Source organism: Alligator sinensis, unplaced genomic scaffold (assembly GCF_000455745.1).
Source record: "Alligator sinensis unplaced genomic scaffold, ASM45574v1 scaffold71_1, whole genome shotgun sequence".
NCBI lineage: Eukaryota > Metazoa > Chordata > Crocodylia > Alligatoridae > Alligator > Alligator sinensis.
In genome coordinates this window covers 4,625,194-4,639,103 of record NW_005841834.1, presented here as the reverse complement: position 1 = coordinate 4,639,103, position 13,910 = coordinate 4,625,194, and the positions used below count along the sequence as shown (strand labels likewise).

The following is a 13,910-nucleotide window of genomic DNA, read 5'->3' as shown; positions in this document are numbered from 1 at the left end:
TTCCTGCTGGATTAAGCAATAGACTTCAACTAAATGAAGTGTGTATAACCTTAGTAAATACTGAAGAACTAACTACAAGTAAACATTTTCTCTAAAGGTTTTAATGTAAAGAAACTGAAATAGTTTACTGAATTTAAACCATCTGCAAATAGATGTTTTAACTTTTCTATTCAAATGACAAACAGTGCATAAATGCCAGGCAGTCATTTAAAAATTACTTTAACTAAGAGCTGAATTTGCTTTTTAAAAAAAACCTGTGTGCAATGTCTGCAAAATAATTAGCTTGTAGATCATATCCATAAATATAAAATAAGTATTTAGAATGCTTTATTCAAACTTTGTAAAGACTTGCTTGTAAAGTACTTGTCTTTGTTAACAATGGTAATTTGAAGCTTGAACACTGAAAGTATGCAAGTGTTGCACCTGTTTTTCAGTGAGAAAGAGCTGCTGTTTCTCCTTTACAATTTTTTTAGGAATAGTAGTATGCTATCCAAATTTAACAGTTTTTAGCACTTTTTTATATATTGTTCCCAAAGGCTCTTCAATATTAATGGCTTGTAATACATGATTGATATCATATACAATTGAACTAAGAGCTGAAATTAAGTAACCAAGACTTTTGTGGCTACAGAAGTTCAAAGTGTCATAAAAAATCATTGAACAAATAACATTTTTACATTTACAAATGAAACTTTATATGAGTATTTATTGATTTTTTTTTAAAAATTCAAAAATACATTGTAACACAACAGAATGTTTATGTTCTTCAATGAAAGACAAAACTACGGTTATCATCTGGACCGGAATACAAATACATGCTAACAATTTAAAAATCATTTCAGGTCATTCAGGAAACATGAAACAAGCTATCTGTTTGTAAGTGTACTGTTTTTTCTACTTGGTAAATATGCCTGAGAAAGTTAACCTGTAAAGAAATAGGCTTTTAAACTCTTAAACACAAAGAGCTTTCTACATTGAAATGGTGAAGAGACCTGTGATATGCACCTGACAGGCCACTAAGCCATTTCCCACAGAGATTCTGTTCACTGCTCCACCTCAACTCTGTGATCCAGCAGCGATGCACAGTTTCACATCAATACCAAACTCATTCAACCAAAGTTAAAAAAAAAAAAAAAAAAAATCAAACAAGCTAATTGATGTAAAATCAACACTTTATATACAGAGGGTATGTAAAAATCATATAGATTTTCAACCAAATTAGTGTATTGTTGTGTAGAATCGTGGACAAGTAAAAAGTAGTAATTTAGTTAATGGATAAAGCAGGAAATATATTTTTGGCTTGAGGTAAAACCCTTTAAAAACTACAATTTCTACATAATCAGCTAGAATCAGAGAATGAAAAACCAGGACAAACACAAGTAATCATTTTACAGTAACCACATACTATCGTCGAATAGGAACCAAAAACCAGTAACAGAAATTGTGCGTCAGCTCTATGAAAATAAAATGTTACTAGTAGACAGAAGCAACCTGACAAGATGTGAAAAGAAGCAATGAAAACTTTGGGGATTAAATTTCTTTTCATCAGGATTTGTCTGTTCCTACTGTATGCAGATGACAGACTTAGAGAAATACAAACTATTTAACTCTTATTAGCAGCTTAACTCTACTGTGGTGGATTTTAGAGTTTTGTTTTTTCTTGCATTGAGAGATAAAAAACGAATGGACCAAAAGTAGCATATTTCAAAACTAAGAACCGATAAGAATTTGAGCACACATTTACGTCAGCAAGCATACCTGGTGTAAACTGACATAGCCCCAGTGCAGTTAAAGGAGCTATGCTGATTTGTGCCAACAGAATAATTGACATTTAAATCACTTTAAGCAACTGCATATTTAGTAAATTACATAGGCTTTGGTGAAGAAAATAATCATGGGGCATGCAAACGTTTTACTAAAAACTTCTTGTTTTCATAATTTAGTTAGGTAAATAATACATGATCAAACTACATAAGCTGGAACATATGAAACCAAGTTATTGGATAAAATAAATTCATAAGTCTGAGTCATTGAAACAAAACAGTACAACGATAGAATTTTAGTAAACAGTCAGTCCTACTCTCCAATGTTGGAACATATTAAAAACCATCTATTATGCATGTATGTATGCAATTTTCTCATGGCAATTAGGAGGGAGCATTTACAGTACTGCACAAATGGCTAGGTGCATTATGGAGGCTCTTCACTGTTCTCTGAAATATAAAATACTGTATTGGCCACTGCTGAAAGTTATCAGAGATGATGGATTAATGAACTAACCTAGTATGGTAACTCCTGTAACATTTTTCTTTCACCAGTAGTGAATGTGGCATCGAGACCACTCTGCTCTGACACCAGGCCTGTTGTTATGACTTCTGATCAATAACTCCATTCTCCAGGCTACTAGTAGCATATGGAAAATGGAAGCAGAATATTAATTATAGGGAGTAAAGCAAACACCTGATCAGAAAAGGACAGAAAAAACATGCTACAACTTGAGCACACTTTAAAGTACCTTTGTTTGATCAGGTTTTAAAAGAGGAGCCAAAATCAGAGCAGTATGGAACACTCCTAATCCTTGAAAGGCAGGGACACACAAAGCAGTACCAGGACAGTGGAAAGAATCTTTTAAGTTTATAATTTTTAAGGAAGAGCAAATAAGGGAGAGGGAAGGGAGGAAGATGGGCTAAGATAAAGTGAATTCAGGGAAAGAAAAATGAAGAGAGAATGGGAATGTATATGGGCATATAGGGGTATCATCTGGACCCCAAAATTTTCTTGGACCCTGCTACTTTTACAAGATAAGTTACATGCATGCCCAAATTCTGAGGGCAAGAGCAAAATCTTAGATGGCAATGCTATGATTCTGGCTGAAGAGCTTCATTTTCCCCCTCCCATACCTGAAAGCCTTGAATCCTTGCCAAATACTCCAGCTGTTTTGAAGGCTGCACTGCAGGACAGGGGGAAGCAGGAGATATTCCTTTTAGACCTACGGCTTCGGCAGTCGGGGATGTTCCATTCATGAGAAGTTCCCTGGCAATTGTAGCTGTGCTATTAGTGGTAGGTATGCTGAAGAAAGAGCTAGAAGTCTGGCTCATTTCTTTGGATGGCAAATAGCTTACAGTGGTACCAGGGGCTGCTTTGTTGCGGCTTGCTTCCATCTCTTGATAAACATCAGGCGAGAGATGGAGAATTCCCTTTGGTGCTGAAAATAAAAGCAAAGACCATTCTCATTGCACTTGCAATGAATTAAATATAGATAAGTAGACCCTTGTGATTTAAATGCTTCCCACCTGAAAACAAACTGTAGCGTTACAGACAATGAGTCTTTTTCATTTGCAACAATGAGTCAGATTGCATAGTCTACCTGATAATAAAGAGGAAGGAACCAAATTGTGTTTTAAAAAGATAAAGGGCCACTCTGTAAAATGTTCTATTTAAAATCTGTCATGTACCAGCCCTATGGTCCATATGAATGATATATTCAAATATTATTACTAACAAGACAGTAGTAATTACAAAAGAAAGACAGCAATCTTTATTTTGTTATAATCCTTTTACTTCCCACATACCTGGACCACTGTCTGTCACCACTGATCAGCATTTCCTATACTAAGAAATCTTTAGACTGAACACTTCACTGCCAAAAACAGTCTTCCTGCACATATTGTGCAGTATATATTGTGAATAATAGTATATGCATACAAGACTAGCATACCTATGTGTATTATTTGCTCTATGTTTCATAGTTGGTAAGGTTGGAAGGGACCTGAGCAGATCATCAAGTCCGACCCCCTGCCACGGCAGGAAAGAGTACTGGGGTCAAACGACCCCAGCAAGGTGTTCATCTAGCCTCCTTTTAAAGACCCCCAGGGTAGGAGCCAGCACCACTTTGCTTGGAAGTTGGTTCCAGATCCTAGCCACCCTGACAATGAAGTAGTGCCTCCTGATGTCTAGTCTGAATCTACCCTCTGCCAGCTTGTGGCCGTTATTTCTAGTCACTCCTGGTAGTGCTCGGGGGAACAGGGACTCCCCCAGTGCCTGCTGGTCCCCTCTGACTAGTTTGTAAATGGTCACTAGATCCGCCCTCAGCTTTCTCTTGTGAAGGCTGAACAGGTTCAGGTCCCTTAGCCTCTCTTCGTAGGGCCTGTCCTGCTGCCCCCTGATCATGTGAGTGGCCCTCCTCTGGACCCTCTCCATGCTGTCCACATCCCTCCTGAAGTGCAGCGTCCGGAACTGGATGCAGTACTCCAACTGCGGCCTGACCAGTGCCGCGTAGAGGGGGAGGATCACCTCCTTGAACTTGCTTGAGATGCATCTATGGATGCATGACAAGGTGAGGTTGGCCTTCCTGACCGCGTCCCCACACTGTTGGCCCATGTTCATTTTGGCATCTCTAATGACTCCAAGATCCTTTTCTGCCTCTGCACTGATGAGAAGGGAGTTCCCCAGCGTGTAGGTCTGGTGCTGGTTCTTCCTCCCCAGGTGCAGTACCTTGCACTTGTCAGTGTTGAAACCCATCCTGTTCAACACTGTGAATGTGTATCACTATTAACATTAATAGGAATTATGTTAAGCATCAAAGAGATCCAAAAAATGTATTCATATAGAATCACAGAAAACACTCCTGTTTCTAGTGACACGTAATTTAAGGATAATTTCTCTATACTTCAGAATTTTAAATAATCTTTTTCTAATAACGGCCTGCTTCTGTACACGCACTTCTCAACACGAGTAGCTTCACACACTTGAGTAGTTACACTGAAATTCTCAAGTGTATAAAAGTGTGCAGGATCTTAAGTTATGAAGTTTTCATAAACAGTAAAGACATATCAGTAAAATGAGTACACATTATGTTGAGAGTTTAAAAGGTAAAAAGAATTTCTAAGTAACAATGAATTGAGGAATGAACTTGAAAACATTTTATTTAATAGTAACAGGTAGATATGATTCTTCTATTTGTGATAATGTAACAGCTTAAACATTTAGGACATTCAAAAATATGGGAGTCCATGTTAAAAAATGGCATACCAATTTGGCAAGTATAAGAAAAATAGTATAATTGTATGCTGACTTTTTATTTATAATACATATCAGTCATTTTAAGATTAGAGAAGTCTTAAAGCAGTGACACAAATGACATTTTTTGACGTTTTGTGCTAGAAGCAATCTCAGAAATAGCGGCTATAATTAAAATCCTTATCTACAAGTACATGATGACAATTGCTTCCCTATTGAACTTTAACTGCTGTCTCAGCAAACTGGCAAAATGTATCTTTTAATTACTTTGCTTCCATATTTGGCTTTTAACTTATTACTAGCCTCACTGTCCTGTTGATCACAGAAATGGAAGGTTTTGTAAGATATTTACCATATTTACCAGAATACAAGATGCCCTTAATGTAAGACAACACCTTAATAATTAGAATCTAATTATTGGAGGTTTGTCTTGAATTTATCCCTCTCTCACCACTACAGCAGGGAAAATAAATTGCAGGGGGAGGGGGGAGATTAGGTAGCCCCCTTGTCCTCTGCCCCACTAACTTTCTCCTATAGTCAGACCCTGGTCTCTTTGAGCATCTGGAAATGAAAGGCAAATTGGAAAGCACTGACTTTCAAATAAATATACCTGTAGTAGTGTGCATATAGGCATATTACTACAGGCACCCAAAGACTTAGTTCATCCAGAATTGATGCATTTGACCATTTTTTAAACTGCTGCAGGATTTAGCACAGATCATCTACAAACACACTTTTAAGCAGCACTTTTGTATCTACTTATATATAGTATAATGTACATTTTTCTCTTTTTTCAATTTTGCATCTCAGACCAAATTAGCCAAATCAGTTCCAAATTCTATCGATTGAGCACAGCTGTATGGCATTACCATGTGTGTGGTATTACCATCAGCAAGTATCTTCCCTCCCAGACTCTTCATCCTGGGGCTTCAGGTACTCCCAAATCCATAGCAGGTACAGGCCCCAAACCTGGAGGCCCTGGAGTTCAGATGCCCCTGCATTCACTTGCCCTTAGCCAAAAGGTCAAAGGAGCAAGCTAGGGAGAAATCCCTTATTCTCCATAAAAACAAAGTGTGTAGCCAAGATCCTCGCACTGGAGGTACTCTCAGTCTTACCCACAGTGCATTGGACACATCTCCACCCTTAACTACCCAATGCCATTCAAGACGATCTTGGCCCACAAGAGGCTGAGATCCTACGTGCAATCCGTATGAGCCAATAGAGACTACACTTGATCTGAGCCAAAAGACAGATATTAGTCCAAAGCCAAAAGGCTCATGATTGATCTTATTCTTCATTGGGCTGGGCCCCAGCAGAGTTAATAGTGTTTCAAGCTATGATGACCCCCACAACTCAGCACTGTTCAGTATGTGTTTGTATTCCAGGTACCTGCCCACAAAGGATCTATGTGCTAATTAGCCCTGCTACTCAAGACTAGAACCTGATATTCTAGTCATGAGTCCCAGGATCCTCCAAAAATGTATATGCAGATAAGCTGCAGGGTGGGGGGGCGCACCTGGTCTGGCTCCACTTCATGGAGTGTGGGGCCACACTAATCATGTAGAGACTGGTTTAAATTGTGGGCCCAGATCATGGTGCAGCAGCTCCTTTAAACTTGGAGTTCCCCCTATACGCCCTCCTGCCACTGACTGACGGACATGCCCCGCTGGCCCCACTGCTTGCTCCTGATGGCCAGGAGGCAAAAACCATGGGTTTAAATATGCCACAGTTTTTGCCTCCCAGACAGTTAGCAAGTAGTGGGAGGCAAAAACCACAGTATATTTAAAACTCTGTTTTTTGCCTCCAGGCCATCAGGAGCAAGCAGCTGGGCCTTTCTGCCAATCAACAGCAGTGGGAACTCCAAGATTAAAGGAGACACCATGGTGCAAGCTGGGTCCACAGTTTAAACCAAGACCTAATCATACATTACAGGCCAAAAGAAGGGGAGACAGAGCCTCTTACCTACGCAGCGGTTTGGTGATGTTTGCCAGACATTTAAGGCTAGTGAAGAAACAGGAACCATTGCAAATGGGAAAGAAAGGTGTTGCTCAGCTATGTAAGTGAAGAGGAAGTTGAAATGTATTTGATGTAGTGGCTTACTATGACTTTGACAAGAGTTGCAGCTGAGTGGGATTTAGTGCAATGGCCACCATCTTATTCAGATGCAGCACTAACCTATCCTTGAAGTAGGCTCCTGTTAGCATATTGAATGTAGCATTTTTGCACCAAAGAGGGGGTGTCAGGTCTGGCTCTCCTGGGATGGGCCTGGTATTGCAGTACCTCCAGACTTGGTGCCAGTTTGCTGCAGAGGGACCACCTGCCTATGTTTTCTTAAGGGCCACACACACACGCACGCGCACACGCACGCTCCCATCATCATATTAAATGTAGCAATTCTGGCATGAAGGGGAAAGTGTCAGGATTGTCTCTGGCCCTCCCTGTGCCAGCCTGGTATTGCAATACACCTCTAGGCCCAATGTCAGTTCCCTGCAGAGGAAACACCCACCCTGTTTTGAAGGGCCAAAAAAAATAAAAATAAAAGGGGTGGAGCGGGGTTCCCATCAGCATTTTTGGCACTAGGGGAGGGTGCTGGAGCTTGCTCCAGCCTCTCTGAGTGCCAACCTGGTACTGCAGTAGCTCTTGGTGCTCATTCCCACCAAGGGAAACATCTGCCATTTTGTTTTTTCTTTTTTAAGGGCCATACAAAAGAAAAAGTTCCCATCAGTATGTTTATCCAATATGGGCCTTGTATTTTACAGGCATGCTCAGTGTTGGCAACAATTAACCAACATCATGACTGGTTTCCTTTACTGAGCACAAGCTGTTTCTGGCAGCAGTTTAATGACAGATGAAGTATTTAATGAAGTTTTCTTGTATGCAATGGTAAAACGAGTGGCTTTTTTCCCCCATGTTGACCTGGGGGACACACACCTCATCTTATATATGAGTAAATACAGAAGTTTTACTATTAAAATATCAATAATTTAGTATGGCAGTTATTAATTTCACAATAGGACATAATGTAATGTGAAGTATAAGACCTGCAGTCCATTTTCACTCAAGTAGCCTTACTGACTTTGGCAGAACTACCTGCATGAGAAGGAGTAGAAGTTTTGGACCCTGAAGTTTGGCTTTTCCACCTTTGAGTCAAACTGCATGTGGGTACAGTGATGAATCAAACAATCCTAGATTCCTTTAACCTCTCTGCATGTATAAACATGGACAAGGAGATTCAAGGGAGTATGGCAGCAGGGAATCCTATGTCCCCTTACATTTACTTTTGACAAAATGCATCAACTTCCCACAGCTGCACTGAAGAAGTAAAAACATGAATACACAGAGCTAGACACCTTCCATATCTAGCTGATTATCTAATCCCTGTGTGCCTGGTGATGTGAAGTATTGGTAGACCCTTGTCTGAAGCTCAGAGTACACCAAGTCTCCAGTTCAAACCCTACCCAAATGGAATCCCAATGAAGATAATGGGTCTCTGCACAAACACAGGCCAATGCTACAACAGTGTTGGGAAGGGTCAGGGAGACGACCGATGCATGTTTTTCCTCTGCTGGGAAACTCATGCAGGACAATTTACAATATGGGCTTTCATGTGTAAAATATGTGAATGTGTTGCAATTATAGGCAGTATTTCAATAATGACTATACACCCTTAATATGAGATTGTCACTTTCAGAAAATATCAGTTCTTTTGTCTTTAAATTGATTAGCAAAATAGGTATGAGAATAAAATAATTAATATAGATATACAGCTTCCTTCATCTTGTTAACAGGTAAAACTATGCTACATGAATAAAGACTCAATGACAACAAATGGAGTGAGGTGTTCAGCAGTGTGTAAGATCTGAACCACTGTGAATGCAAATTCATTAAAAGCATTTGAAAAACAGAAGTGACAGAATTAAATAGCAAGCAAAAGATTACTCTTCTATAAAACTAATATGTAAAACAACCTGATGTAAGAAATAAAAACAGTATGATCCTAACTTTTTCAATTTCTAAACCAAATCTAATACTGCAGATGTCTGTTCCATTGATGTAATATTACTTAAAACAAACATTTCACATGCTTTCTCAGCCTTTTCAGTGTTTTTACATGATCCACCCAAATATCTAACTGCTGTCTGGAACAATAGTTTGGAATTTTTCCAGATTGCTAAACTCTCTTAATGTTAAAATAACTAATATACAGCATATGATAAAAAGATACTGAGTATGATATGGCAAATGTTCTTGAAGTGCTTAAATTGCAATAATGGAAGTGCTAAATTAATAACAGTAAAAGTACTTTACACTTAAATAACACCTTCCATCTAAAGATCTCGAAGTGCTATATAAGTAATAATTAATTAATGAAAGTCATACAACATACTTAAGGGGTAGGGAATTTTAACATCACTGCTGATTATATTTAAACAGTGAGTAGTATAATGTTTCAGACTTCATAGTAATAAACTTGCAACTTATCAGGATTTTAACTTCAGAACCCAAATTAAAAATAACTTTAAATAGCTACTGATGCAGCCCACAAAAATTTTTAAAAGCCAATCTTTGAATAATTCTGCTAAAACATATATTTTTAAATTTCATTTGATATCTTTTTAAAATGTTACTAAGATCTTTTAATAAAATGCTCCTGTTCTTGCTGCTTGTTCCAAATCTGAATGACTGACTTTGTTTGTATATCACAGTTTAGTTGCTGTGGTAATTAAGCATCACAACATGAGGATTAGGACATCAAGTCAGGAAAAAACTGTAATAGCAAAAGAACTCTTAAGGAACAAAGATGAGAATATATTTTCATATAAATGCTGTTAATAAAAACATGAAAGAACAGAAACACAAAATGAGAGCCCTCTTGACTGCTCTCTAAATAAAAGTTTTTGGTGTACCATCAGCAGATCTTTAAAATTAACAATGAACTGTTAGCCATTTGTCTGAAAAATCTAGATTTTTTATGTGAATATCAAGTATTAACTTATCGTATGCTAAATTCAACACTAACTTTATATTACTCAATTATATATAATTGCAAAACAAAAAGCATATGGTCATTTGTCACAACTATTGAGTCATGGGAATTATAGTCCTCCATTTATATCAACAATGGTGCACCTTCTGTTGGATATAACCTATAGTTGCATTCATGAAGAATCTACAAATAATTTCCATGCACAAGCATATTGTTATTTAAACCTGTGGGCAATCATGCTAGGAAAATATGCAGGCTAGCTATGCAATGATAATCACTAACACTTGGAAAACAGTTCTTACCCATTCTTTAACGGTAATTGTTTGCAGTCTCTTACAATTGCTACCTCAAAAGAAAATCTAATCCAAGGCCCAAAAATCAACCTCAGGTGTGTGAGACATCCTTTGTTTTCATCTATTAATCAGATATTAGACAACTATCAGGTTTTAGAGACATACTGTATACAGGCTGTTTCACTGGACTACCTCATATAGTTGTACTCCTCTGATACAGTCCCACTTGTTAGAACAGCAGTGGCAGGGACAAGTAAATAAAGAATTTCTTTTTGAATGACATGGTTTCCATCATCACTTTTCATTGGACAGACCTGGATTGCTCATCCTTATCTTTTGTCTGGAGCAGTCATTCTTAATATGGGAGTGCGAAGCAGGCTGTATTCGATTTGGATTAGGATTTGGCCCGAATTGGGGACAGCAATTAGATTTTTTGATTTGGATCACTACCGATTTGATTTGGCTGAATCCAAAACTGAAGATTCGATGCTGATTGGGACAATCAGCAATTCGGCCACAAACACAGCTTTAAATGTTTTTTCTACATACCTCAAGGTACCAGGTACGGCTTGTGAATGCTGTGATGGTGGGGTGGATGGAGTGTCCCACAGGAGTGTGGGGTGCTTCATGTCCACTTTTGGATCTGCTACTGAGCATGCTGGGGACCCCCCCTGCACTCCTGTGGGACGATCCATCCTCCCCAGCATCTTAGCATTCACAAGCTGCGGCTGGTACTTCGAGATATGTAGGAAAAACATTTAAAGCTGTGTCTATGTCTGAATTGTCAAATCTTTCTGAATCTGAATTGATTCAGAGGTTCCGATTCAATTCAGAGAGATTAACAGGTCTCCCGATTTGATTCAGATCTGGCAATTTGGCCACCGAATTGGGCCAAATCAAATCAGTGACCGAAGCTTCACACAGCCCTAATTCTTAACTTTTTTAGACTTGAGGCACCCCTTGATAAACTCAAGGCACCCTTTAGAAAACACCACCTCTCCGTTTTCACTTGATTTTTTTTACTACAGAAAAATAATACTGCATTTCTTCTGTTGCAAAGAACACAGAGAAACTACAATAGGTCAGAATGTTTTTAATACTATGGATTCCTATTTGAAATCTCAGGGTTTATCTTGTGAATCATCACAGCTAACTGTGCTAACATCTTGTGGCACCCTGCAGCTCCCTTGAAATGATCTCAGGGTGCCACAGTGACCTTGATTGAAAATCACTGTTATACAGTTTAATCCTTATCTAGAGTGTATCACAAAGGACTACCTGAGGGGCTTCATAGGAGGAGGGTCTGCTAACATCACCCCAACCATGGTGGGAGTAAGGTTCCCCACAAACACAACCCTCTCCAGGGGTTATATTGGCAGATGGCCCCAGAGCCACAGCTTCTAATACAGTAAGAAGGATGGAGCAGTTAACTCCTCTCAGAATTCTTGTATAGCTGTTTGCAAATTCAAGAAGATATCACCGCACTGTTTACATTCAGGTCATATTTTCAAGATCTTCTTCATAAACATGAGACTAGAAATGCAATTTTTTAAGTAGAAATTGAGTTTCTGATAGCATCATATGACTCCATGAGATAAGTTTAAGAAGTTGGGGTGCTCCCCTCCTCTAAAAAGTTTGGTTATATCATTTTCTTGGTCCAAGTATCCTTAAACTACATCCTCTGAACCATAGGGTTGTCCTGAATGAAGGGCAGTGCATCATTATGCTACCTACAGATGCACAAAGAAGTTTCTCCTAACTTGAACAGCCACTGTTTGCTGCCTCCTTTCTTGCCTCAGCTCTGAAGGGAATGATATGCTAGGTACTATGTCAGGAGAACCACAGCTCCACTGGTATATGTCCACTCCCCCTGAATATCTCTGTAGAGCACTCTCTCCTCCCTGTGCTGAAACCTGTAGAAAGGGGAGTCAGCAGAACTGAGTCCCTTATTCCCCTGTGCAGTCATACAAACAGGGATGTGATCTGGTACTATCTGTGATGCACTTTATAAAACAAATCAGATCTTTCAATGTTTTAAATAAACCATCTTTGGCCAAAAGATGACTATTTAACCAGTACCACAAACTCAACAGAGTCAGCTAGCATAAACCAACACAGTTTTTTTTAAGGGCCAGATTCTGCCACCAAAACTCACCTCACAATAAATAAACTCTTCTCCTCAAAGTTTCACTTAAGGCAGTGAGATTAGCTGTGGAGTACAGCATTGTGCAACAGGCATATGGTGATCAGAATCTGGCCTTAAGGGCATTTGCACACGTTTGTGCCACAGCACTGGGTGCTTTTAAAAGTGTTTAGCACTGCAGCGCATACATATGTATAAACGGCAAAATGCACGTCAGCGCTTAGTGTTTAGTTATGAACTAAAACACATTGAAGGTGTTTTAGTTTAAAAGCGCACTGCTGCCATTTTCTCAGTGCTGACATGCATTTCACCATTTATACAAATGCATGCGATGCAGCACCAGGCGTGTCAGCTCGTGTGTGGAGCAGACTCGATTAATCAAATCTGTTCCAACACTCCAGATCTCCAGTGCATCAGAGCAGACAAATGTACATGTATAAATGCCGTAAGTTACTTGCTCATGAAGCAATTCCAAATGGAATTCTTGGACATCTTGAGAGGTGCCAACTTCCACTGGAGATGTTTAGGTACTCAGCACCTCTTAAGCTTTTGCCTGTCTATATCCATTTGCTTCAAAATTACTGAAGTAAAATTGAGTGATTATTTTAGTAACAAAAATGAGTAACTGAAGTCTTACAATAAACAACTGCTACCATTCTCTATTATTATGTTCATTGTGAAAGCCTAACAATTTATACACAAGGATATGGTTTCCAGTGTTACTTTTATTACTCAACAAAACTTCGGAAAATATTAGCCAAAAAAACATGAAAGCCATTACATATTAGGCAATAGTCTACAGATCACCTTGGCACAGAATATAAACTAGGATGCTATCATTAGCTAACTAATAAAACTATCTGAGGTATTTCTAAGCTACCAAATCACTGTAATAGCCAACAGAAAATTAACAATGTTGTGTTGCTCCATTCAAAACAAACTGATGTTATATATAATGTCTCCCCTTCAAACATTGATGTTTTACTTCACATAAACCCTGTCATGAAGGTAAATAATATTTGCTTCTTTATGAAATGAGGCCTTGAGTTCCTAGATTTTGCTGGAGAACTCTGCACAATTGGAGAACAGATAGAATTATGACAAGACAAAACTGAGAAAGAAGCAGTAGAAAGGAGAATATATTTTTATGTTCTTAGTCGACAGAGGAAGGGGTTTTTTTTTCCAGAAAGGGGGGTTTTTAGTTCCAATTTTGGGTGTATTTAACTGAAACTCCTCACAACAAATACTTATGGAAACAAGCTTTGTTAGAGTTCTGCTCCTCTTTATGTGAAATGAATACTTGTGAAAAAAATGTGACTTGATATTTTTAGAAAGGTCATTTCTATAGCGTATCTGATTAAATGCTCTAGCACAGTGATCAGCACCTTTTTCAGGCAGTGCGCCAGAATGACCCAGGCTGGGCCCAGGGCAGGCCAGCAGTAGGACACAGCCACCACTGCTGCTCCCC

At 38.8% G+C, this 13,910-nt stretch overlaps 1 protein-coding gene across 3 annotated transcripts in view; it reads right to left on the bottom strand.

Annotated features, from left to right (window-relative positions):
• The window catches only part of STAU2 (staufen double-stranded RNA binding protein 2), a 312,705-nt gene that overhangs the window by 116,880 nt on the left and 181,915 nt on the right, over positions 1 to 13,910 (bottom strand). For all 3 annotated transcript variants that reach the window (XM_025200181.1, XM_025200187.1, XM_025200170.1), the window contains exon 13: positions 2,901 to 3,205. In XM_025200181.1, the coding sequence (XP_025055966.1) occupies positions 2,901 to 3,205 (305 nt within the window). The remainder of the gene's footprint in view (positions 1 to 2,900; positions 3,206 to 13,910) is intronic.